Raw genomic sequence first — 24,585 nt, forward strand, 5'->3', positions numbered from 1 at the left:
GGTGATGGACAGGTAGGCCTGGCGTGCTGCAGTCCATGTGGTTGCAAAGAGTTGGACACAACTGAGCGACTGAACTGACTGAGATGTTTTTGTGGAACTCTCTTGCCTTTTCTATGATCCAATGGATGCTGGCAATTTGATCTCTGGTTTCTCTGCCTTTTCTAAATTCAGCTTGAACATCTGGAATTTCACAATTCACGTACTGTTGAAGCCTGGCTTGGAGAATTTTGAGCATTACTTTACTAGCGTGTGAGATAAGTGCAATTGTGCAGTAGCTTGAACATTCTTTGGCATTGCCTTTCTTCGGGATTGGAATGAAAACTGATCTTTTCCAGTCCTGTGGCCACTGCTGAGTTTTCCAGATTTGCTGGCATATTGAGTGCAGCATTTTCACAGCATCATCTTTCAGGATTTGAAATAGCTCAACTGGAATTCCATCACCTCCACTAGCTTTGTTCGTAGTGATGCTTTCTAAGGCCCACTTGACTTCACATTCCAGGATGTCTGGCTCTAGGTGAGTGATCACACCATCGTGGTTATCTGGGTCATGAAGATCTTTTTTGTATAGTTCTTCTGTGTATTCTTGCCACCTCTTCTTAATATCTTCTGCTTCTGTTAGGTCCATAGCATTTCTGTCCTTTATTGTGCCTATCTTTGCATGACATATTCCCTTGGTACCTCTAATTTTCTTGAAGAGATCTCTAGTCTTTCCCATTCTATTGTTTTCCTCTATTTCTTTACATTGATCACTGAGGAAGGCTTTCTTCTCTCTCCTTGCTATTCTTTGGAACTCTGCATTCAGATGGGTGTATCTTTCCTTTTCTCCTTTGCCGTTAAGCTTCTCTTCTTTTCCCAGCTATTTGGAAGGCCTCCTCAGACAACCATTTTGCCTTTTTGCATTTCTTTTTCTTGGGGATGGTCTTGATCATTGCCTCTGGCACAATGTCACAAACCTCCGCCCATAGTTCTTCAGGCACTATCAGATTTAATCCCTCGAATCTATTTGTCACTTTCACTGTATAATTGTAAGGGATTTGATTTAGGTCATACCTGGATGGTCTAGTGGTTTTCCCTACTTTATTCATTTTAAGTCTGAATTTGGCAATAAGAAGTTCATGATTAGAGTCACAGTCTGCTCCTGGTCTTGTTTTTGCTGACTATATAGAGCTTCTCCACCTTTGGCTGCAAAGAAAATAATCAATTGGATTTAGATATTGACCATCTGGTGATGTTCATGTGTAGAGTCTTCTCTTGTGTTGTTGGAAGAGGGTGTTTGCTATGACCAGTGCTTTCTCTTTGCAAAATTCTGTAAATCTTTGATCGGCTTCGTTTTGTACTCCAAGGCCAAATTGCCTGTTACTCCAGGTATCTCTTGACTTTTTACTTTTGCATTCCAGTCCCCTATAATGAAAATGACATCTTTTTTGGGTGTTAATTATAGAAGGTCTTGTAGGTCTTCATAGAACCGTTCAACTTCAGCTTCTTCAGTATTGCTGGTCAGGGCATAGACTTGGATTACTGTGATATTGAATGGTTTGCCTTGGAAATGAACAGAAATCATTCCATCATTTTTGAGATTGCATCCAAGTACTGCATTTTGGACTCTTTTGTTGACTATGATGGCTACTTCATTTCTTCTAAGGGACTTTTGGTGGAGAGTTCTGACAAAATGTGGTCCACTGGAGAAGGGAATGGCAAACCACTTCAGTATTCTTGCCATGAGAACCCAAAGAACAGTATGAAAAGGCAAAAAGATAGGACACTGAAAGATGAACTCCCCAGGTCGGTAGGTGTCTAATATGCTACTGGAAATCAATGGAGAAATAACTCCAGAAAGAATGAAGAGATGGAGCCAAAGGAAAAACAATACCTAGCTGTGGGTGTGACTGGTGATGAAAGTAAAGTCCGATGTTGTAAAGAGCAATATTGCATATGAACCTGGAATATTAGGTCCATGAATCAAGGCAAATTGGAAGTGGTCAAAAAGGAGACGGCAAGAGTGAACATCGACATTTTAGGAATCAGTGAACTAAAATGGACTTGAATGGGTGAATTTAACTCAGATGACCATTATATCTGCTACTGAGGTTAAGAATCCCTTAGAAGAAACAGACCTGAATTGTAAGTAAATCATATTAGCTAACGTGATACATTAAAAAATAGTTTGAGGGAAAATAAATCACTTCAGCTAAAAGGTTGTCTCTCCAAATGACAACCAGAGCAGCTGTTAGGAATCCAAGACCCAGAGCCCCACCGTTCTTTGGTATTAAAGGGAGGGACTTTCAGATAGAGGCAATTTTATCTTCAAGCTACTTTCCTAGAGTCTCCTGGTTACCTTGGGGCTAGATCATCTGCCTTGGGATTGTCTTCAGCCTGGGAGATGCCCTAACCATAGTTTCAGCCTGGCCCTGTTTTTCTTTGCCAGGGGGAAGGATCATTGTTGGAAATCTGATTCCAGGCTTTCCTAGCTCAAAAACTTCAACAATCCCTTCACTGGTTCCTGAATCAAACTTTTGCAAACCTTGTTTAGATGAAGGGCTTCTTCCCTGCTCCCTGAGCTTTTTGTTCCTTCCCCTCTGTCCTCCAACCCCAATACCACTCTAGCAGCTCTCGCAGGATGGGAGCTGACACGTACTGTATTTCCATCTACACTGTACATTTCCTAGATAGAGACCAGTGCTGCCTTATTCCTTGTTGTATGAACAGGTTCAGCTCCAACCCACACTCCATCCCCATCTGAAAGTACATCACCCCATCTCCTTAAACAGGTCTTCAATAGCCAGGTGGTCTGAAGCATCTGAATTGCTTGTCTGGGTATCTTAAGAAAAGTTTCTTTTCTGGATCTCAGTTTCCTTATCTCTAAAATGACAAGTTAGAACATGGATTGTATTTAAACATGTTGGTTGGGAGCTGGAAGGATTTGAAGATGGAGGTATCTTTTTTCTTTTTTGGGGGGGCATGCCCCCTTCGTGCCCAGCCTCCCCAAACATTATACATTGCATAAAAGCTTGCTGAATTGATACCAACAAACTTGTGGCTTCTACCTAGTGCCTGGCACTTACGCCCTCAACAAGTAACTATTAAGTTTAATGTTTTACCTCACCATTCTTGAGCTCAGGAACGATGTATTCACTAGGGCCCCGATGATAGAAGACCAAGTCAACGGTTTTCCGTTCTCAAGAGGCTCACAGTTTAGTGTAGGAGGCTAAGACAACAACTAGTTCGTTTAACAAATATTTTTTCAATGTCAGTGTGTACACAGGTGGAAAAGGTGAGGCAAGAGTGGTAATCCCAGAATCCGGACGAGGTTGCGACATTGATTGACTCCGAGCGGCGACCTCCTGACCATTTCATTGGTTGTCGCAAACCCTCCCATCTATCATCCAACCAATCGCGGAAGCGTTGTTGGAACCTCCCAGGCAGCAGACAGCCAATCAAAAGTGCCGAGGGTGGCGGTGGTTGGGGTGCTGACGCCGATTCCAGTTCAGCGAAAAATGACGCCGTCCGGACTGTGCAGCGGCTTCTGGTGCGAGGAGACCAGGCTCGGGAGAGCCGAGCCCTCCGGGCGCTGACCGCTGGCGGCCATGGAGGACGAGCAGCCCGACAGCTTGGAGGGCTGGGTACCGGTCCGCGAGGACCTCTTCGCTGAGCCCGAGCGGCACCAGCTGCGCTTCCTGGTGGCCTGGAATGATGTGGAGGGCAAGTTCGCCGTGACTTGTCACGACCGCACGGCGCAGCGGCGGCGGTGGCGCGAAGGGAGCCAGGCGGGGCCCGAACCCGCGCCCGAGCCCGAGGCTGCCGCGCCCCCGCCCAGTTGGGCGGGCCTGCTCTCGGCCGCCGGGCTCCGCGGCGCGCACCGTCAGCTGGCAGCGCTGTGGCCGCCGCTCGAGCCCTGCTTCCCGCGGTTGCCGCCGGAGCTAGACGTGGGCGGCGGCGGGGCCTGGGGCCTGGGGCTTGGGCTGTGGACGCTGGTGTGGCCGGCGCCCACGGGCCCGGGCGAGGCAGCGCTGCAGGAGCTGTGCAGGCAGCTGGAACGCTACCTCGGCCAGGCGGCCGACGGCTGCGGCGGCGCGGCCGTGCGCGACGCGCTCTTCCCCGGCCAGCGCTGCGCGGCCGACTGCGAGAGCACGCGAGAATTCCGGGAGCGAGCCCTGCGCGCGCGGCGCGACGAGGCGAGCGCGCGGCTGCGCCAGGTACGCTCCCGCCGGGCCCACGCAGGTCCTTTACGTGTTCCTTTGCCTGGGGAGGGACGAGTGCGAGAGTGGGGTCTGCCCGTTATCTGCGTGATGCGCGGAAGGGGCGCGCAGCCTCGCAGGTGCATCACCTGTCGGACAGCAGCGAGGGGACTTCCCGAGGAACCCGCACGGGGCCTGGCGAGAGGACTGAGTTAAAGTTTTATTCGCAGTTAAGAGCCAGAGTAGGCTCTTTAACCTTTCCCCTGGAGTTATTGGCGGAGGAGGCTGTTGTGACCGGAAATGCCAGAGAATACTGAAAGAGAAACTAGAAACATCCTATGAGTGTAGGAAGTTATAACAAGGACTGAATGTAAACAAAAGCAGGTTCCCGTGTATGAGGGGAAGCCCCATAAGGGAGACAAGATGTGTTAGAGGATGAAGGAGCTTCTAGAACCCAGGCTTTTGAGGTAAGAAAGACTTGGTGAGGAGATTTCCTTGCTGGTCCAAGGAAAGGACTCCCCTTTGCACTGCGAGGGGGCTCTGGCTTCCAAGACCCCGCATGCGCAGTGTGGCCAATAAAACAAAATAGACTTGGTCCAGTGGAAAGCCTATAGGTTACGAGCTGTATTCATCAGTTTGGAACAGCAGCAATAGGAAAGCAGTTTTAAGCTTGAAAGAGGTTGTTAGAGTGATTGAACGGTTCATTTTTTGAGCGCTAAGTTTACAGAACTGAAGAGGATTCAAAAAAGGGTTTAAGAGGAAAACATGGCTCATATATCCACAATGAATTGACTATTCCTAAGTCAAGACTAAGTTCTCTGTGCTACACCCGGACATGCCTCTTGCCTGCCCTTTGTATTTATTGTTTTAGTCGCTAAGTCGTGTCTGACCCCATAGACTGCAGCCCACCAGGCTCCCCTGTCCCTGGGATTCTCCAGGCAAGAACACTGGAGTGGGTTGCCATTTCTTTCTCACTTTAGGTCGTTCTTAATCAGAATGATTTTTCTCTGCATTCATTTGAGGAAGGGGAGGTGTAAGAACAATTTAGCCACATTTCAAAATCTTATATTCTCTCAAGCTAAATACAGAATGAGCTTTTTATACACCCACTTCTCATAGGTTTATTTCACTTGATAATGAGGAAACCACAGGGCAGTTTCAGGCTAGTTGGCCTTAGATCTTCAGCTTTATCATGTTGAATCACTTAATTTTCAGACACCTGGTTTCTCAGAGAGAGAAGTGGTTTTCCCCTAAACTAACATATGTTACTATTGTAAAAGTTATATACACTTTATCCAAGTTTGAGTTCATTCAGAGGTATTATGCACTAGTATAGTTCATACTGTTAAGCTAGCTGTTGACACTGGTATAGTTCACCTGTTCACCTGGAACATGTGGGGGGGAGGGTGAAGGCTTAAATATGAAATACACTGCATCCATGGAAGAGCATGTAATAATTTTAGTACTCAGCTCATATTTAGAACAGGAAAGCAGTTGATTCTAGAATTAGACCAATTACTAACATTGCTAGAATACAGAAAGTGAAACTGAATGTTTTGAAGTCTGAATAGTCTTAAGAAATAAGGCTGAAAAACATCATTGTCTTAAGTTTACTTTTTCATGTGTTTTAATTTTCTTGAGGGAAACTTTTGCTTTCTTTTTTTGAGGCAGGGCATAATCCTACTGTTATCACCTGGATAAAATGACTACTGAACATAGATCACTTTATCCTTAACGGAGGGAAGGAAATAGAAGAATTTAAGGATATACTGACCGAGGGGTGGGGGTGCGGAGTTTATACTATTAATTGATTTTATTTCTCTTCTCCTGGGCAGTAAATTAGTTTCTTACCAAATGAGTTTTTCTAGATTATAAGTGTTCGATTTATTTCTTGCCCTGCCTCAGAAGCATTCTTCAGAGGCTACAGCCCCATTTGTGATGCTGTGAATGAGTCTACTCTGCTGGGGAATTGGTGGGAATACTAACCTGGAGAAGTACTTGGAATCATCTGTATGTCCTTATGAGTTTGTCTGTCTGTTTTTGTTTTGATTGCATCACACGGCATGTAGGGTCTTAGTTCCCTGATCAGAGATTGAACCTATGCCGCCTGCAGTGGAAATGCAGTCTTAACCACTGGACCACCAGAGAAGTCCCTTAGCAGTTTTAAAAAAGGAGTGCATTCTCACAATACCTTTATGGTCAAAAAAGTGATGGAAAAATATCCTCTCTCAGGCCCTTTTCTCTGAGTCCTTAGTACATGTACTACATACTTAGGACATAAATTTTCAACTCTACATCCTCCTCTATTTCCCATTTATTATTATAAAAGTGCCCAGATTACAGAACCGGTCTTCAAAAGCACAGTGCTGAATAAATGATTACAATAATAATATTTCTACTATGGATGTACCATGATTTATTTAACCATTCTTCCTGGGCATTTTGGTTGGAGGACAATAGCATTTTCATGTTTAATCAGCATTTTAAATTGATGTGTTAATGTTAGGAACATTCAGGTTTCTTTAGCTCTGTTGGTTTGGTATCATCTTATCCTGTCCATAATTGAACTTTATTTACATTTTGCCTTCTAGTTGCTTCAAGGGCATGAAAAAGCCAACACCATGGTAGCATTAATGAATGTGTATCGAGAGGAAGATGAAGCGTACCAGGAATTAGTTACTGCGACAACCATGTTCTTTCAATATTTACTGCAGCCATTCAGGGACATGCGAGAACTTGCAACTTCATGTAAGCTTGCTATTTTGGTACGTTTTATGTTTTTACTTTATCAGATTTACTGTTTATGACATACTGTTTCTTTAGTTGCATTTATGATTCAATCTGTGTTTCCACTTTGGGTTCACCCTGTGTTTCGATAATATTGTAGATACATCGAATTTATTTTTTAAATTGATTTAAAGATGAAGACATTTAAAAAATGTATTTATTTATTTTTGGCTGTGCTGGGCCACGTGTGGACTTTCTCTAGTTGAGGTGAGCGGGGACTACTCTCCACTTGTGGTGTGTGGGCTTCTCTTGTGGCTTGTGGGCTCCAGAGCATAGACAAGGTAGTTGTGATGCACGGGCTTAGTTGCCCCATAGCATGTGGGATCTTCTCAGACCAGGGATAAAACCAGTGTCCCTGGGATTGGCAGGTGAGCCACTGGACCACCAGGGGTCTCCAAACAATATATATTATTATTAACAGAGAAACACAGCTTGACAGTATTGCCTTCTAGAAAAAGTTATTTGAGTAGTACAGAGTAAAGTAGGGTATTTTTTCCTTTATGCTCCAGAGTATCCCTTTGTCTTCCAGAGAATGCTGCACTTAGAGCCTTGTTTATACTCAGTAAGGAACTGATGAGTGAATGAAATTTAATTGACTAAGTAGTAGTAATAAAAGTAGTTTAAATAATCCACATGACCAGTTTCCTTTCGATTTTCTAATGGTTCTACATGATTCTTCTCTCTTACTGGTACAACTTGCCCTTCTTTCTGTAGAAGTCTTTGGATGAAGATGATCTAGGTCCTAAAAGGATAGTTGCCCTGCAGAAGGAAGCCCAAGAATGGACCCGACAGGCTGAAGAAGCTATAGTCTCTATTCAAGATATTACAGTGAATTATTTTGAAAAAACGGTAGAAGCATTAGCAGGTAATAATGTTAAAATGCTATACTAAGATACATGTAATTTTCTTTGTACTCAGAAAACACTTGAGTGCCTCTTAAGCACCAGATTCTGTATTTTCTAGGTACTGAGGATTCACTATAAGGATAAGCATAGACACTGTAAAGTCACATGAGGGAAGAGAAATCTTTATTATATATTCATTCAAACACATGGAAAATGGCAGTGGCAACAAGCTATATGAGGGAGAGAAACATGGGGCACTGAGAGCCTAGGAGAGAAAAATGAGGCTCAGTCAGAGTGGTCACAGAAGGCCTCTGAGAAGTGGCATTTGCCCTCCTATCTGAAGGCTAAATGGGAGTGGAGAGAGCAGAAAATTGATGGGACGGTGTTCAGGCAGGAGTAGCATTTACGAAGGCCCTCTGGTCTGAGGGAGCTTGACAAGTATGACGAAGCCACGGGCTGGAGCGCAGCACGGACACACCTCATCTCACTGCTCATTTCGTGGTGCTGTACCTTACCCCACTTCACAGATAGTATGATTTTTACAGATTGAAGGTTTGTGATAGTCCTACACTGAGCAAGTCTGTTATAAAATAGCAAGTGCTGGGACCTCCCTGGTGCTCCAGTGGTTAAGATTCTGTGCTGCCAGTGCAGGGGGGTGTGCAGGTTCGATTCGTGGTTGGGGAACTAAGATCTCACATCCCATGTGGTGCAATCAAAAGATAAAAATAAATTTTAAGAATAGCAACTACTGTTTTTCCTACAGCATTTGCCCCACTTTGTGTCTCTGTCAGTCACATTTTGGTAATTTTCAAACTTTTACATTTTGTTATGGTGATCTGTGATGAGTGATACTTGATGTTCCTATGTCAAAAAGATTACAGCTCAAAGCTCAGATGATGGTTAGCACTTTTTAGTAATAAAGTATTTTTAAATTAAGGTTTGTACATTTTTTTAAGACATAAGGCTGCTGCACACTTACTAGACCATAGTACAGTGTAAACATAACTTTTGTATGCAGTGGGAGACAAGAAATCCGACTTGCTTATTGTGGTATTCACTTTACTGTGTTGGTTGGGAACTGAACCTGAACTACCTCTGTGGTCTGCCTGTACAGAGAATGTGGTGTGAGAGAATGCTGGCAGACAGGCAGGGACAAGACCAGATGGTCCTGTAGGCTGGGTGAAGTACTTTTTGTTTATTGGTTTTTTTTGGCCATATCACTGAGGTGGAAGTGCAGAGTCTTAACCACTAGACTGGTAGGGAAGTCCCTGGGTTGAGGTACTTTTATCTAATCTTCAGTCATTGTTGATAGTAGTTACAAATAGCAACAACTTATTATCTATCAGTTTGTTAAATTATAGTACATTCATAAAGTGGAATACTATGTAGCTATTAAGCATGATTCTCTATAACAATTTTTATGAATAGCAAAAATTCTGTGATACAGTAAGTGAAATAAACAAGATATAAAGCAGAATGATATCCTGGGTGCAGGGAGGGGGGTTGGTGGTTTGTTTTGGTCAAACTGTATCTTCCTATTAGTCTAGTTAGACACAGAAACAGCCCAGAAGTATTTGCACCAAGATGTAAGAAGCAATTGTTTTAAGTATGTGAGATTCATGATTTTCTTTTTTTAAATGAATTTATCTAAAATTTTATACTAAATAACCATGTATTATTTTTGTGACAATAAAAAAATCACTAAAATACATGTTTTCTTTTAAAAGGGATGTTTTGCAGGTAACATAGAAGGCAATAAACAGAATTCATTCAGGAAAAGTTTCTTTTTTTATTATGAGTTGTATTTAAGTTTTATTTTATTAATTACAATCCAACAGGAATGAAGAAACAGATGGCGCAGGATGAGAAGAGATTCGGCCAGGCTGCCTGGGCCACAGCAACTCCCAGGTTGGAAAAACTCAAGCTGATGTTAGCCCGGGAGGCTCTACAACTCATGAGAGCCAAAGAGCTGTGTTTAAATCACAGAAGAGCTGAAATTCGGGGCAAGGTAAGACAAACATAAGTGAAGCTTTGTTTTACAAATACACTTTTATTTTAGGTAGCATCCTTGCTCACTTGTTCCAACACCATCTTTTTTATCTTAAAAAATTTTTTTATTTAAAAAATTGTTTGTAAGTTTCACCATTTTATTTATTTATTGGGTTGTACCGGGTCTTAGTTGTGGTTCACGGGATCACTGATCTTCCTTGCGGCACGTAGGATCTTTATTTACAGCATGGGAACTCTTAGCTGTGGCGTGGGATCTAGTTCCCTGAGCAGGGATTGAATGCAGGCTCTCTGCATTGCAAGCAGAGTCTTTGCCACTGGACCACAAGGGAAGTCCCCAGTACCATCTTCTTTTGTTATTGTCCAGTCACTAAGTCGTTCCAGCTCTTTGCAACCCCATGGACTGCAGCACACCTAGCTTCCCTGTCGTTCATCATCTTCTGGAGTTTGCTTAAACTCATGTCCACTGAAGTGGGTGATGCCATCCGACCGTCTCATCCTCTGTCACCCCCTCCTCTTCCTGTCCTCAATCTTTCCCAGCATCAGGGTCTTTTCAGAATTTAGAGACTGAAAGTTTGGCCGTGAAGTTTCAGTTAAAATGTTTTTGAAATATTGTATTGTCGCAGTCACTTGATCACATTGACCTCAGAACCAAAGTAGGTAATATACTTGAAAATCAGTCAAGCCATGTTTTCAGCACAATTTTATAATAATCAAAGAGGTGCTTCATCTTAGGAGCATAGTCAATTTTATTTCCTATAACATTATGACTTTAAAGCAGAAAACATGTGAATACTTCATTGCCATTTATTTGCTCAAAACCTAAATGTTTTCATATGTTTCAGAGATGAGGTAAAGTATTTGTGATCAACGCTGAAGAAGGCATTTTTATCCCACTAAGTGAAATGGAAAAGTGTCTCTTCTCTCTTTGCTTTTTTCATATTTGATACTGAGAAGAGAAGGAATGGCAACCCATTCCAGTATTCTTGTCTGGAGAAACCAGGGACAAGGAGCCTCCCAGGCTACAGTCCATGGGATCCCAAAGAGTTGAACACAGTTGAGCAACTAATACTTTCACTTTCACTGAATAGAAAATAACTCAGATGCTTGTAAAGTTTGCTTTTAATGTCCTAATTATTTTAACTTGCTCTTATCTTTTTCATGAAAACAAGATGGAAGATCTTCCAGAACAAGAAAAAAAAATAAACATTGTAGATGACTTAGAAATACAATATTATGAAGTTCAATTAGAATTATATGAGGTTAAATTTGAGATATTAAAATATGAAGAAATACTGCTTGTTACACAGTTGGACTCCATTAAAAGACTTATAAAAGGTAAAATTTATATTTCAATGTATATCTTGGTATGTTTAAATTACACATTCAAGGAAATACAGACCATATTATCAATTATTTCTTGTATATTGTATACTGAAATTTTCTAATACAGTTTCCCTTCAGTATTTTTGTTACTGAAATAATATGTTCATTGGTAAACACACAGCAAAACAAAGGGAAACTGTTATTACTCCAGTTCCATCATCTAGAGATACTTTGTAGACTCTGTAGTTTGTAGCTTTTTTTATATGCTAATGTTTAGAAATATCTATCAATTTCTTAAACCGAAACTGCATATTCTGTTCGGTAACCTCTTTTTCATTTAATATATAATAGTCATCTTTCCATTTCAAAAAGTTATAAAATCATCAAAAATTTTAATGGCTTCATAGTATTCAATTAAATAGATATACTGGGATATCCGCTTTTCACTGTTGTGAACAATGTAGTGAAGAACCTTCCTTTACATATGTCTCTGTGTATAGGACATTCTTTCCTCTGGATAAATTTCTAAAGACGGAATCAGGTCAAGAACAATGTACGTTTTACATTTTGACACTTAATTGTTAAAACAACACTATAACAATCATTTGATATACATTTTCCCAAACCACTATTATTTTCTAATTTCTAAATTTCATTCTACTTAATGATGCTCCTATCAGCTGATGATGAAAATGTTTCCCTGTACTTATTCATTTAAATTCTTTGCCTGTGTGATGGGGAAAAAAATGGCATCTTCTAATTTTCATTTATTTCATTCACAAGTGATGTTGAACACAATTTTGTATGTTTACTGGTCATTTGTTTTTATTTACTGCCTATTTATGGTCTTTGACCATTTTTCTTTGGAATATTCCCTTTCTGTATTAGAGATGTTACTTTATTATCTGTCATATGTTGCAAATCATTGCTCTGTCATTTGCTTTTTCGGAATATTTAATCTTTATGAAGTCACCTCTCTCAGTCTTTCTGATTTTGTGTTCTAAGTCCTTTATCCCAAAATTACACAGGTATTTACTTTTGTTTTTAGTATTTGTATGATTTTGCTTTTAAAAACATGTGGCTCTTTAATCCAGATGAAGTTTATTTTGATGTGGGTAGCAATCTAAACTTTCCCCTCCGAATCCTTAAGCAGTCCCACCCACTGATTTTAAAAACATTTCCCCTGTTGCTTTGACTTGTCACCTGTCCCATATCCAGGATTATCATACTTGTTTTGATCTATTTATGAACTGTTATTTTCTTTCACTGATTTGTGAATGGCTCCTGGTAGCTGGTACCATGCTGTTCCTATTATTATGTAAAGCAAATCCTTCCCTCATTAATCTACTTTTCCAAAAATTTTCTGACTCCTTATCACTCCTTTATTCTTCCAGATGAACTTTAGAATCATTTTGACAAGCTCAAAACAAAAAACCCAAAAAACTCGGAATTTTTATTGGGACTGCAGTTAACATTAGAGATTAATTTGGGAAGAATTATCGTCTTTTCAATTTTGAATCTTCCCATCCAAGAACATGGTATGTCTCTCCATTTACTCCAGTCTGTTTTTTTCCCTAAAGTTCCTCCAAGTTTAGTTATTTTCTTCATATAGATCCTGAACATTTAATTTAATCCTAGGTATTCAAAAACTTTAGCTTCACGTTATAAGCACTTTGCATATTTAGGAAGAAGTTCTGTTAGAAAAAGGTTAATCTGGAAGGATCCATGCCAAACTATTCATATTTTCATCTGGGAATAAAAGGACAAAGATTTGGTGAGGAAAGAGGAAAATTTTACTTTCTATTTTTATGTACTTCTGTAGGACTTGAGTTTGTTACAGTCAGCATGTATTTTTAAAAAATCAGTACGTAATTAAGATTAAATATCATTAAGGTACCTTAATGACATACTGCTGGTAGAACATATGTTCCCTTTCTCGAGGAGGGTGATTTGACAACAGTGATCAGGAGTCTTAAATATTCATCTGCAAAGGAAGTAATAAAAAATGTATACAAAGATTTATATTCAAAGATGTTCATCACAGTGGAAATGATACTAATGGAACATTGTGACATTCTAAGAACAGAAAGTGCTTAAATTCGAGAATACTGTGTTGCCATTAAAACTGTATTTCTATCACATGGAAAAGTTTCTCTAATTATCTTTATTGATACATGTAACTATGTAAGTTGCATGTGTGTGTGTATACACAGACACATATATATACCTGTTAATTGTAAGAACCTTTAACTATCCTTACATTAAAAAAAGTATGCATGGGCTTCCCTGGTGGCTCAGTGGTAAAGAATCCACCTGTCAATGCAGGAGACACAGGTTCGATCCCTGATCTGAGAAGATGCCGCGGAGCAACTAAACCTGTGCACCACAACTGCTGAGCCTGAGTGCCCTAGAGCCTGTGCTCTGCAAAGAGAAACCACTGCAATGAGAAGCCCGTGCACTGCAACTAGAGAGTAGCCCCACTCTCTGCAACTAGAAAAAGCCTGCGCAGAGGACCCAGCACAGCCAAAAGAAAAAAAAAGTATGCATTATTTTTAATAAAATGTTTTTAAAAATCATTAATATGCTTCTAGATAAACAGGATGAAGTGATCTACTACGACCCGTGTGAAAGCCCAGAGGAACTTACGGTCATGGATGGTGTAATGGGGCTACAGGAAGGGAAGCAGCTGGAGGTGGGGGTGCTCAGCCGGCAGTGCCAGCAGCTGGAGTCAAAGCGGGGCAGCATCTGTGCCAGGAGAGCCCGTCTCAGGAACAGAAAGGTGGGTGCGCCCGGGCGGCCTTCTTGTCTCACAGCTTTGGGGGATTTCTTCTTTTACAAAAGATAGGTTCGAAAATAAGGCTTTTATGAATGATTCATTTTATGTGTGTTTAATGTAGATATCAGTGGCTACAATTAAAATACACTACAGTTTTTTTTTCCTTAAAAAGATTCTTTTTTCCTTTTGGATTTAATCATCTTTAGATTTTAATTAAGTCTTTCAACAACTATTGATTGAATGTCTATGACATACATAGGCATTTTAAAAAATCACAGTAGGTAGAAACTTCTAAGAAGCTATAATAAATGATAACAATTTTTTTTTAATTGATTATAAAATGTCAATCAGACAATATTTGGCTTGTTTCAGTCCTTATAATTGGTGAGTGATTTTTTTCCTAATTTTTAAAAACTCTGTGATTACATAAAAAGGTAACATACTAAGAAGGGGTAAGCATACTTGAGATACAGTTTTTTTTTTAAAGTTATTTATTTACTTATTTTTGGTTGCACTGAGTCTTCATTGCTGAGTGGGCTTCCCCTAGTTGTGGTGAGTGGGGGCTTCTCTTGTTGTGGAGCACAGACTCTAGAGCACAGGCACAGTAGCTGTGGTGTTCGGGCCTAGTTCCCCTGTGGCATGTGGGATCTTCCGGGACCAGGGACTGAACTGGTGTCCCTTGTGTTGGGAAGTAGACTCTTAACCACTGGACCACCAGGGAATTCCCAGATGATATAGTTTTTAATATAATTGTTCAGATATTATAGATTGGATGTGTTATGTAGGTATGTTTGGAAAGTAGCTTGGATGTGTTATATAGGTATGTTTGGAAATATTTAGAACATTAGGGGGAAATGTGTTTATACCAATTGCACTGAAACAGATCCTTAGGACACTTCCCACTTAAGGATGTGGGGCTCCTGTATGTCCTCTCATTTCTACTTGGATGGAGGACTTGCTTTTTCATCTCTCAAAGCACTGCATCCCAGCCATGACGTTCCTGACCAGGAACAAGGGATTTCCGTAAGCAGCCAATCAGCCCATGTCATGTGACTGAGGAGGAGGCAGATGTACTGAATCACACCGTAACTCCTATTAATAAATGCCTTATACTACAGCCCAAATGCAGTGCTTTTTTTCTTTCAACCTTTTATGCCACCCCATGGTAATATTAAAAGCCATGCAGTGTTCAATTTATAACCAAGTTAAAAAACAGATCAGTGAAATTACATTATTCCCCTAGGATCAATGCAAAGAAAATCATCGACTCAGATTGCAACAGGCTGAAGAAAGAATAAAATATTCTCATCAGCACCACAGTGTTCAGAGGGTGAGTGGTCGAAGAAAAATGTTTTATGTTTGCATAATGTGACCCATGGGCTTCAGTTTGTGCAAAGTGGAGCCCACTGCCTGGTCAGCCTGGATCCTGAGGGCCTGGTGCAGTGTGGCCCTGCAGCCGGGGTGGGGGTGGTGGTACGGACATGGCAGTGGGCGGGGGGTGGCAAGAATGTTAGGTTACAGTCTCTCAAGACTTTTGGGAAGCTTACAGATATGTGTTTGTCTAAATATAGAAAAGAGACAAGAAAAAAGAGGAGGAACAAAAGAAAAGAGAATGGATAAACCAAGAACGCCAAAAAACCCTCCAACGATTAAGAGCATTTAAAGAGGTGAGTTCTATAAATCCTCGCTTCTCCTGTGTTTTCTGGGAAAATAAATGAAGATCACCTACCCGAGGAGAAAAATATGAAGTATTAGGGAGAGATGATTTGGGACCTAAAATGTTCCCCAAATGCCATGATTTGTAGTCTATAAATAAAAAACAAAAGTATTAGAAATATCAAGATGTTTTTGACCTTGCCACTCACCCTGCTGTTAACTGGCAGGGAAAACCAAAAATAGTTAAATTGCCCTCAGCTCTAGCTGGCTTTTCCTCATTTATAATAAAGAAGGCTTTAAAATTTGGTCGAGGAAACATTGTGACATTAGTTAAGTGACCTGTTAAAAGTGAACAGGTTTAAGAGACAGGGAGAACAAACGTGGATACCAAGGGGGTGTGGGAAGAACTGGGAGATTGGAACTGACATATATACACTATTGATACTATATATAAGATAGATAACTCACGAGAAACTACCGTATAGCACAGTTAACTCCTCTGAGTGCTCTGTGGTGACCAAAATGGGGAGGAAATCCAAAAAAGATGGGATATATGTATATGTAAAGCCGATTCACTTTGCAGTTAGCAGAAACTTAACATTGTAAAGCAACTATACTCCCAATAAATTCTTTTCTTCAAAAGTGAATAGGTTTTTTTTTTTTTAAGTAAATAGATACTTAAAGTAATATTAAACTTGTTGAACATAAAGTGTAAACCTGTTCTCGTCATATACCCTCATAATGACCCAAAATAGAAAACCACCCACTCCCAGACATAAGTCTGGGATGAGGTACTGAAGATGCATGGTGCAATACCAACAAGAAAAACAGGGGCCACCAGAGTGAATACATCATATTTTACAACTTCATCTTCTCTCTTTTTTGATTTTGACTGCACTGTGTCTTTGCTGTGGTGAGTCGACCTCTCTAGTTGCCATGCGTGGGCTTAGTTGCCCCAGGCATGTGGGATCTTAGTTCCTAGACTAGGGATCAAATCCACGTTCCCTGCATTGGAAGGTGGATTCTTAACCGCAGGACCACCAGGGAAGTCCCTGATACACTTTCTACTCTGATCCCTGCTGTATAGCACGCACTGTGCTAGGCATTTACATTCATGCTCATTATCTTTTTTTTTTTAAAGCAGCTTTATTCATGGACGTTGCACACTATACAATTCTTCCATTTAAAGGTTTTATTATATTCACAGAGTTGTGTAGCCATCACTACAATCAGTCTGGAACATCTTTACTGTTCCCCAAAGAAATCTCATATCCAGTAGCCGTCATTCCCTGCTACCTCCCTGGGTCTGGGCAACTATTAATCTGCTTTCTGTCTCTATGGATTTACCTACGGTGGACATTTCATATAAGTGGTCCTTTATGGTCAGTGGTCTCTCAGCGTAATGTTTTCAAAGCTCATCCATATTCCAGAGGGTACTGATGAGCACAGCAGAGTCACTGTGCAGGAGGGGATTCAAGGGATCCAAGTCCAGCTCCATGACCCTGAACTAGTCAGAGCCCTGATTTTCACATTTACATGGTATGAAGGTGAAAGAATCCACCAACAAACTGGAACAAGTTGACCTTAAATTGGTGAAAGTTGCAGTTTTTTTGGTCCATGGAGGTGTACACCCCTCAAGATTAGCTCTTTGTAAGGTGAGGTTTTTCTTTAGCAAACTATACCTGTGAGAGTACAACATCTTTAATTAATATTTTTAAATTATAAAATTTACTTGAAGTCTAAACATTAGAGAAACATCTGTAATACCTGTTTTAACTGTCACTTGGAGGTCCACACTGCTGGTATTTGTCATAGATCTGTTTTTACATGGTTATGCATTGCACACCATATCATCTGCATTTTTTTAAAAGATGTTTCACAAACTTTGTACTATTTATGATTTTTCATGGCTGCCTGATATGTTCAACTCACCATAATTTTTTCAACTGTCTTTTGTTTGTATTTGTTTTCTGATCTTTCATACTAAAAATATGATGAGTGTTTTCATCTGTATGTATCCTTTCATATCTTTATTACAGAGAAAAGTATTATATGAAAGCATACAAATGTTTGTTCCTCAATATATAGGTTTAGTAGCAAGGGTGGCTGTGCAAAGTGAGAAGCAGCCGCTTTGTGAATTAGAATGATCCACACAAAGAAAGTCTTTGGGTTTCCTTTATAGAAAGCTCTAGCATTTTGATGGTTTGTGATCGTAGCCAGTTTCTCAGAATGGTTTTTCATTTTCAGAGATGTCCAGGCCAGCCTGTCCTAAAGAGCTCTCGCTCACAACCTGTGACTCCAGACCTGCCGAATGGACTACCCAAGCAGACACCCGCACCGACTTCTCAGATGACAGCCGTGATCCGTCCATCCTGTAGGAAAACCAGAAGTGCTCCCTTGTCTGAAGTCAGTACTGTGAAAACCCCTGAGCGTGAAGACTGTGCTGGAGACAGCCCTGTCCCGACTTTGGTTCCAACTGGTGACCAAACACATTCCACGTCAAGTGAGGAACTGCTGCCGCCGCCGCCGCCTCTGCCTCCCCCGCCACCTCCTCCCCCACCACCACCGCCGCCCCTCCCTGCTCAGCCCTTTTCTTCTCAACCTGCAAGTCATCGGAATTTACGCTTCGGGACTTCAGTGAAAGATGATCAGCCACTTCCACTAGTGTGTGAATCACCCACTGAGAACCCACGTGGTCCCGCAGACAGTTTTAGTGGCCCAGGTAATCTTCCCAACTGTCCCCACTCACCCGAGGTGGTTAAGTGGTTAGAGGGTTCCAGCTTTAGCAGCCATCATCTTCAAATCAAAATCTTTTTCATAAAGCTCTACAGTCTTAAAATATTCTAGTACGTGTTACCTTGTCACTTTTATTGCAAAATTAGCAGAGCCTAAATCTGAGCCTAAATCGAGGAAACATCTCTATACAATTAGTGGTCACATGACTTGGGATCTCTGAGGCTGTTTAAGAATCAACCTGTCTCAGGTTCTTTTTTTTTTTTTTTTAATTTATTTATTTGGCTGAGCCAGGACTGAGTTGCAGCATGTGGTATCTTCTTAGTTGTAGCGTACAAACTCTCAGTTGTGCCATGTGGGATTTAGTTCCCTGACCAGGGTTTGAAAGTGGGCCCCCTCCATTGGGAGCTCAGAGTCGTAGCCACTGGACCACTAGGGAAGTCCCTTCTCAGGTTTTTAAGACATCGGTGTTTGATTTCTGCCACATGCTTAGTGTTGCTTTGAATTAAGCTCACTGTTGCACCTGTGAGTCCTTCATGGAATTAAATTGTTACATCTTAAGCAGAATACTGGTTTGGAATTATCTTGGAGGAATTTTAGACTATGGAGGGCTGTTCTTGTAGTCTGAGTGGTGGTCAGAGAAACCTTACTGTGGAAAATCTTTGTAAAATGAAGTGGTCAAATACAAGGGGACTATGACAGATGATGGGAATTATATAACAGTTCCAACTGTGGTTCTGGTTAATGTGTATTCTGGTCATTGTGAGTTTAAGGTTTCACTGTACCTAGAACCAAGTACAAATGAAAACATCTACACTACTAAGTGGAGACCAGATGGCCCATTTCCATGGGCTTTGCTGCAACACTGTGGTAAATGAAAGTGAGAGCTCACGGGCCTGGACAAGAAATAGGACACGGCAGGTCTTTGTGGGGGTGCCTCGTTCCCGACCGGGGATTCCCTGGTGGCTCAGCGGTAAAGAATCTGTCTGCAATGTGGGAGACCTGGGTTCAATCCCTGGGTCAGGAAGGTCCCCTGGAGGAGGAAATGGCAGCCCACTCCAGTATCTTGCCTGGGAAGTTCTGTGGACTGTGGGCTGCAGTCCATGGAGTTGCAGAGTCAGATACGACTTACCTGCTGAGCACATGTGCACACGTTGTTTCCTGACCTGACTCGTAACACACCCACTGCCTCACTGCACTAAAAGCATAAGAAAGTGTGAGTTAACACCATAAAATGCCCTCGATGGTGCAAGTCTATCTTATGACTCCTAGAAGGGAAGTGGAACAAGTTATAGGTTAAGATCCAAGGTGTTTGTTAGCCATGGCATAGCTTTTCAGTTCTGAACTAGAAATGACCTTTAAGTCTCACATGGAAGATCCCTAAATTAGTGGCCACAGTCACACCCTTCCAGCAGGTGGTAAAAGATTTTACCCACCACAGGGGGCTCAAGGTGCCAAGAGTGAAAAATAGCTTCTCCTCACCAAGGCTTTGAAACTCTGATCTAATTTGTGTTTTGACAGCATTTCACACCCTTGAAAGTAGAGAGCACATTAAGTTACCTCAGGATAATGTAGGTGGAATTAAAACACTATATACAGACATGCCAGAACCACCTGCTCTGGGTTCACCGATTCAGGTTTTCCTTTAAACCTTTTTGTGTGTGAAAACCCGCTCACTTCAGTGTCACAGAACAAGTAATCACTGACTAATATTCAAGACTGAAGTTGGAGAATTACGGCGGGGTACAGTCAAAAGATTTTAAGTGGGAAAGGAAATGGAGGAGATAGAATGTCAGAGCTATCGATGCACACTGGGTCGGACTAAAACACCCAGCTGTTCATAACTGTCTTCAGAGACACCTGAAAAGGTGATAACACCTGTGTCTTCAGAAACAGCCGTGCTAACCAGGAGGTATGGTGACTTTCAACTATGCCTGGGAGTTGCTATGGATTTGAAGAAGTGGTGGAAGATCAGTGGTTAAGGTGAAATATTACGATGAGACTATCCTGGATTCAAACAGGGAGCCGACACTAGCAGATAGCAGATATCCTAGAGATGCTCAGAGCATTTGTCTAATGGGATGATGACCATTTGTTTAAATCATGGCTTAACTGATGGGTGACTTGACACCTTTAACAAGTACAAAATTGTCTTGGCACTTTGGGGAGAAAGAGTATGATTCCTTGACTCCTTGATCTGTTTACTCAATTTCAGGGTCGATGGACGAAGTGCTGGCCTCCCTAAGGCATGGCAGGGCCCCTCCCCAGAAGGTGCAGGCGCCTGCGTTGCCCCCTCCCCGAGCCTCAGTCAACGAGCACATTCTGGCTGCCATAAGGCAGGGGGTCAAACTGAAGAAGGTCCACCCTGCCCCTGGCCCGAGCCCCAGCAGTAAACCCACCAGCGACCTGGAGAAGAGCATCAAGGCAGCACTGCAGAGAATCAAGAGGGTGTCTGCTGACTCGGAGGAAGAGGGGGAGGAAGGCGATGAACAGGGTCCCCACGAGTGGGATCATTAGGCTCCTCTCCAAGGGCCCAAGGCCTGTTCTGATACAGCGTGTGATGGGGCACTGGTAGACAGGCTGCACAACACCCCAGAAGATCAGCTAGGGCATGGTGTATGATGCTGCAGCTTTATTTAACGCTGCGGCTCTTCAAGTCAGGGAAGGAAGGAGACATGTGGTGCCTCTTGCACATCTGAGAACCCATGATGAGCACTGGTGGCATGAGAAACAGTAATCACTGTTCACCACAGATAACCTAGAATCATTCCCTTATTCTGAAAAAAGTTTACACTGCTACTGTAGAAAGCACTGCTGACCAAGCGTGTGCAGTGGTTTGCTGGGATTGAAAGGTTTGAATGTGGACATTATTTTAACAATAATCAGAGTAAATTGCTTATAAGTAAGACTTATTTTAAATATTTTAAATGAAATGTATTTCATGTATCAAGCACAATATAAACTCATAATAAAGAACTATTTATAATGCCTCTGTCACTCATGAAGAAATGAAACTGAGTATCTTAACACAGCCATTCCTGCTTTGGCTGGGTTTAGCTGAAATCTTATTAAAAACATTGAATGTTTTTTTAATCAAATACTAAGGGTGGGGAATAGTGTCATTCTCCTCAGGCACTCATGCTGGAATCTTTTCTCCTTCTTGCTTTGTGTTAAAATTAGCAAAGGAGTGGGACTTTCCTGATGGTCTAGTGGCTAAGACTCGCTGCTCCCAATGCAGGTGACCCGGGATTCTGTCCCTGGTCAGGGAACTAGATCCCACATGCCACAACTAAGAGTTTGCATGCTGTAACTAAAGATTCTGCATGCTGCAACTAAGACCCAGTGAAGCCAAATAAATAAAAATAGGAAAGGGGAAGAGACCAATACAAGGCAGTCCACTCTTTTCACTAACCTCATTGCGTCACTCTCGCCATGGCAACCCTGGGTTTTCTCAGAACAAGATGAATTGACCCTCCTTGGTTTCCACAGAGTTCTTACAGACCCAAACTGTTCCTACCTACAGCTGCTTTGCTGACTGACGGGCCTCAGGCGGCACAGCTGGGAGAGGCTTGGGTGATTTTTCAGCAGCTACAGCCTGATCTCCGTGCGCAGCCACTGCCAGGGGTCCTACCTTCCCTGACCGTGAGTGATGCAGACCCAGATCCGGCTCCCAGGCATGAAGGTGCCTCACTCCTCTCCCTGGGCCCAGGCCCTGGTCCCCTGACACACAGGTCCCCTTTCCTTCCTGTAGGTTCCCAGCAGGGTTTAGGAGTGTGTGTTGCATGGGGCCACACTCCTGCGTAGGTAGCATCTTGCAGGCTACTTGCTGGGCTTCCGTCAAAAGCCCCAGAAGCTGGCCCAGTGGCTGTGTCCCTGGCCTCCTTCACCACCAGAGACAGGCCAACCTCAGCACAAAACTCTTCTCTAGAAAGAATTTGGTATTTTTAAAAATGGCCAAATCAGAGCTCTGTTGGACTTCGCTTGTGCTTATTTTGCAATTCAGTATTTTTAATTATTGTAATTTCAGTATTTTGAGACACGATTGAGCTTATTCAGACTTGGATAATTCTCAGAATTTGCTTTCTAAGGGCTGCCAAAAATGAGAAGCTTTTAAAAAATAATCCTTTTCAGAGAGTTCTCCAAAGAAAATTCCTCACCCAACCATCTTTAGTGCATCAAAACTTCTCTGGAACCTTCTCTCCCTCATTTTTCTCCCTTTTCCCCGCTTCTTCCAGCCAAGCTGGGAATTAAGTCCAGATTCTGGCCTCAACCCTGAATACTCATTGAAATGACTGATGCTGAAGCTGAAGCTCCAATACTTTGGCCATCTGATGCAAAGAGCCAACTCACTGGCAAAGACCCTGATGCTGGGAAAGATGGAGGGCAGGAGGAGAAGGGGGTGGCAGAGGATGAGATGGCTGTATGTCATCACCAATTCAATGGACATGAACTTGGGCAAACTCCAGGAGATGGTGAGGGACAGGGAGGCCTTGCATGCCACAGTCCATGGGGTTGCAAAGTCAAGACACGACTTGGCAACTGAACACACACACTGGCCTCAGAGGATCCAGAGTCACAGTGGGGGACAAGTAGTGTCTCCTACTGTCTGGCTTCAAACCTCCCTAGTCCACCCTCCAGAGTGCTATCAGTCAGTCTCCACCACTCCCTGTGATGTCCTTCTCTACTCTCCTACCCACACGGGTAAAGGCTGCCCCTTGGTGTGGCGTGCCAAGCCCTCAGGACCTGGCTGTTGCCCCCCACCGCCCCTTCCCCCACCACACATTTTACTCCAGCAACACCAAGCAGGTTGCCACCAGCTTCCACACGGCTCTGCTCTCTTGAGCCTCAGTGCCGGGGATATACCAGGCCTCTGCCACCTGGTCTTGGCAAATCCACACCCACCTTTCAGTCTCAACTCCACGGCATCCTCCTTTCTGAAGTCTTCCCTGGCCCCTGTAGGACCACTGCATCCTGTCCAGGACACCAGTCACAATGCCTTCCCCGTCCATAGCCCCAGCCACAAGGGCAGCCTGCGCTGGCCAGGTCTCATATCCCACGATGGGCCTTCTGGCCAAAGCTGATTCTAGGACAGCCAATCCCTAACTGGAGGCATCCTGTGGATGGTCCCAGAGTGAAGGACCATGAGCTGGGCCAATCAGACTGACTTATTCATGTGCTCTTTCATTCCCTCTCCTGCATCCGAACTGGGGAATCAAGCAGGTAGTAGTAGCAGGAGCCAGAATCAAGAGGTTTTGATTAATGACCACCCATCATGTGAAGCCATGTAGTTGACTGAATTGACATAGCAGAGTTTCTCAACTCTCAGATACGTAAACTCATGGGAAGAGTATATTGGTTTATCTATTTATAATAATATTATTATTATATCTATCGGTATTATCTATTGCTGCCAGAACTAACTACAGAAAATGTATGGCCTTAAAACAGCATAGATTTATTATCTTACCATTCCATGGGTCTGAAGTCCAGTGTGGGTCTCCTTGGGCTAGTATCCTGGTGTCAGAAAGGCTGAATTCCTTTTTTGAAGCTTTAGGGGAGAAGCTAGAAGCTCTTTCAGTTTTTGGAGGCAGCCTACAGTTCTCGATTTGTGGCCCCTTCATTGATCTTCAAAGTCAGCAACACGGCATCTTTCTGATTCTTCTTTCATTACCATCTCTTTATGACCACAGCCAGGAAAGGTGCTCTGCTTTTAAGAACTCATATGAGGACTTCCAGGTGGTCCAGTGCTTAAGGATCCACCTTTCAATGCAGGGTACAAGGGTTCGATCCCAGGTCAAGGAACTAAGATCCCACATGCCACAACTAAGGGTTCGCATGCTGAAATTAAAAGAAGATCCCACGGTCACATGTGTCACAAGTACTGACGCTCACGCGCCTAAAGCCCGGGAGCCACAACAAGAGAAGCCACCTCAGTGAGAAGCCCGTGCACTGCAGCTAGAGAACAGACCCCACTTGCTGCAACCAGAGAAAGCCTGAGCACAGCAACAAAGACCCAGTGCAGCCATAAGTGAATTAAATAAATAAATATTTTTTAAAAAAAGAATTGGAAAGGAAAACTTCATTCATGGGAAGATTATTGCAAAATTGAGGTCAATTTTCCCAAATGTTCCAGAGAAGGGGCATTTGGTATTTGGTGCCCCAAACACAGGGCCTCATTGGTGTAAGGAGGCCCCTCTGGGAGGTAGTTCACATAGCACTTGAGGCCACTCACGAGTGAGCTGGGAGGGTCTGGAAAGCAAGTGGACATGAGTGGCCACAG

The 24,585-nt window shown here is 42.5% G+C and overlaps 2 protein-coding genes across 4 annotated transcripts in view; one reads left to right on the top strand and one right to left on the bottom strand.

Annotated features, from left to right (window-relative positions):
* Positions 1-3,326, bottom strand: part of FSD2 (fibronectin type III and SPRY domain containing 2) — a 44,877-nt gene extending 41,551 nt beyond the window's left edge. For 2 of the 3 annotated variants that reach the window (XM_005887133.3, XM_070358366.1), the window contains exon 1: positions 3,099-3,326. The gene's annotated coding sequence lies outside the window, so the exon portion shown is untranslated. The remainder of the gene's footprint in view (positions 1-3,098) is intronic. The other variant, XM_070358365.1, reaches the window with a different exon arrangement.
* A 144-nt stretch (positions 3,327-3,470) lies between these two features.
* WHAMM (WASP homolog associated with actin, golgi membranes and microtubules) lies at positions 3,471-21,293 on the top strand. The gene is made up of 10 exons (XM_070358364.1): positions 3,471-4,193; positions 6,767-6,940; positions 7,677-7,827; positions 9,646-9,815; positions 10,987-11,152; positions 13,732-13,919; positions 15,160-15,246; positions 15,488-15,583; positions 17,820-18,294; positions 20,521-21,293. The coding sequence occupies exons 1-10, from the start codon at positions 3,585-3,587 to the stop codon at positions 20,820-20,822; spliced, it is 2,418 nt and encodes an 805-aa protein (XP_070214465.1). The 5' UTR covers positions 3,471-3,584; the 3' UTR covers positions 20,823-21,293.
* The last annotated feature ends 3,292 nt before the right edge of the window (positions 21,294-24,585 follow it).

Source organism: Bos mutus, chromosome 21 (genome assembly GCF_027580195.1).
Source record: "Bos mutus isolate GX-2022 chromosome 21, NWIPB_WYAK_1.1, whole genome shotgun sequence".
In the NCBI taxonomy this organism is placed as follows: Eukaryota; Metazoa; Chordata; class Mammalia; order Artiodactyla; family Bovidae; genus Bos; species Bos mutus.

Excerpts from the sequence above, each read along its gene's own strand:
- WHAMM (XM_070358364.1), top strand. The coding sequence starts at position 3,585 with ATGGAGGACGAGCAGCCCGACAGCTTGGAGGGCTGGGTACCGGTCCGC. Across the intron at positions 4,194-6,766 it reads CGAGCGCGCGGCTGCGCCAG|TTGCTTCAAGGGCATGAAAA; the intron begins GTACGCTCCCGC and ends TTTGCCTTCTAG. Across the intron at positions 13,920-15,159 it reads CCCGTCTCAGGAACAGAAAG|GATCAATGCAAAGAAAATCA; the intron begins GTGGGTGCGCCC and ends TTATTCCCCTAG.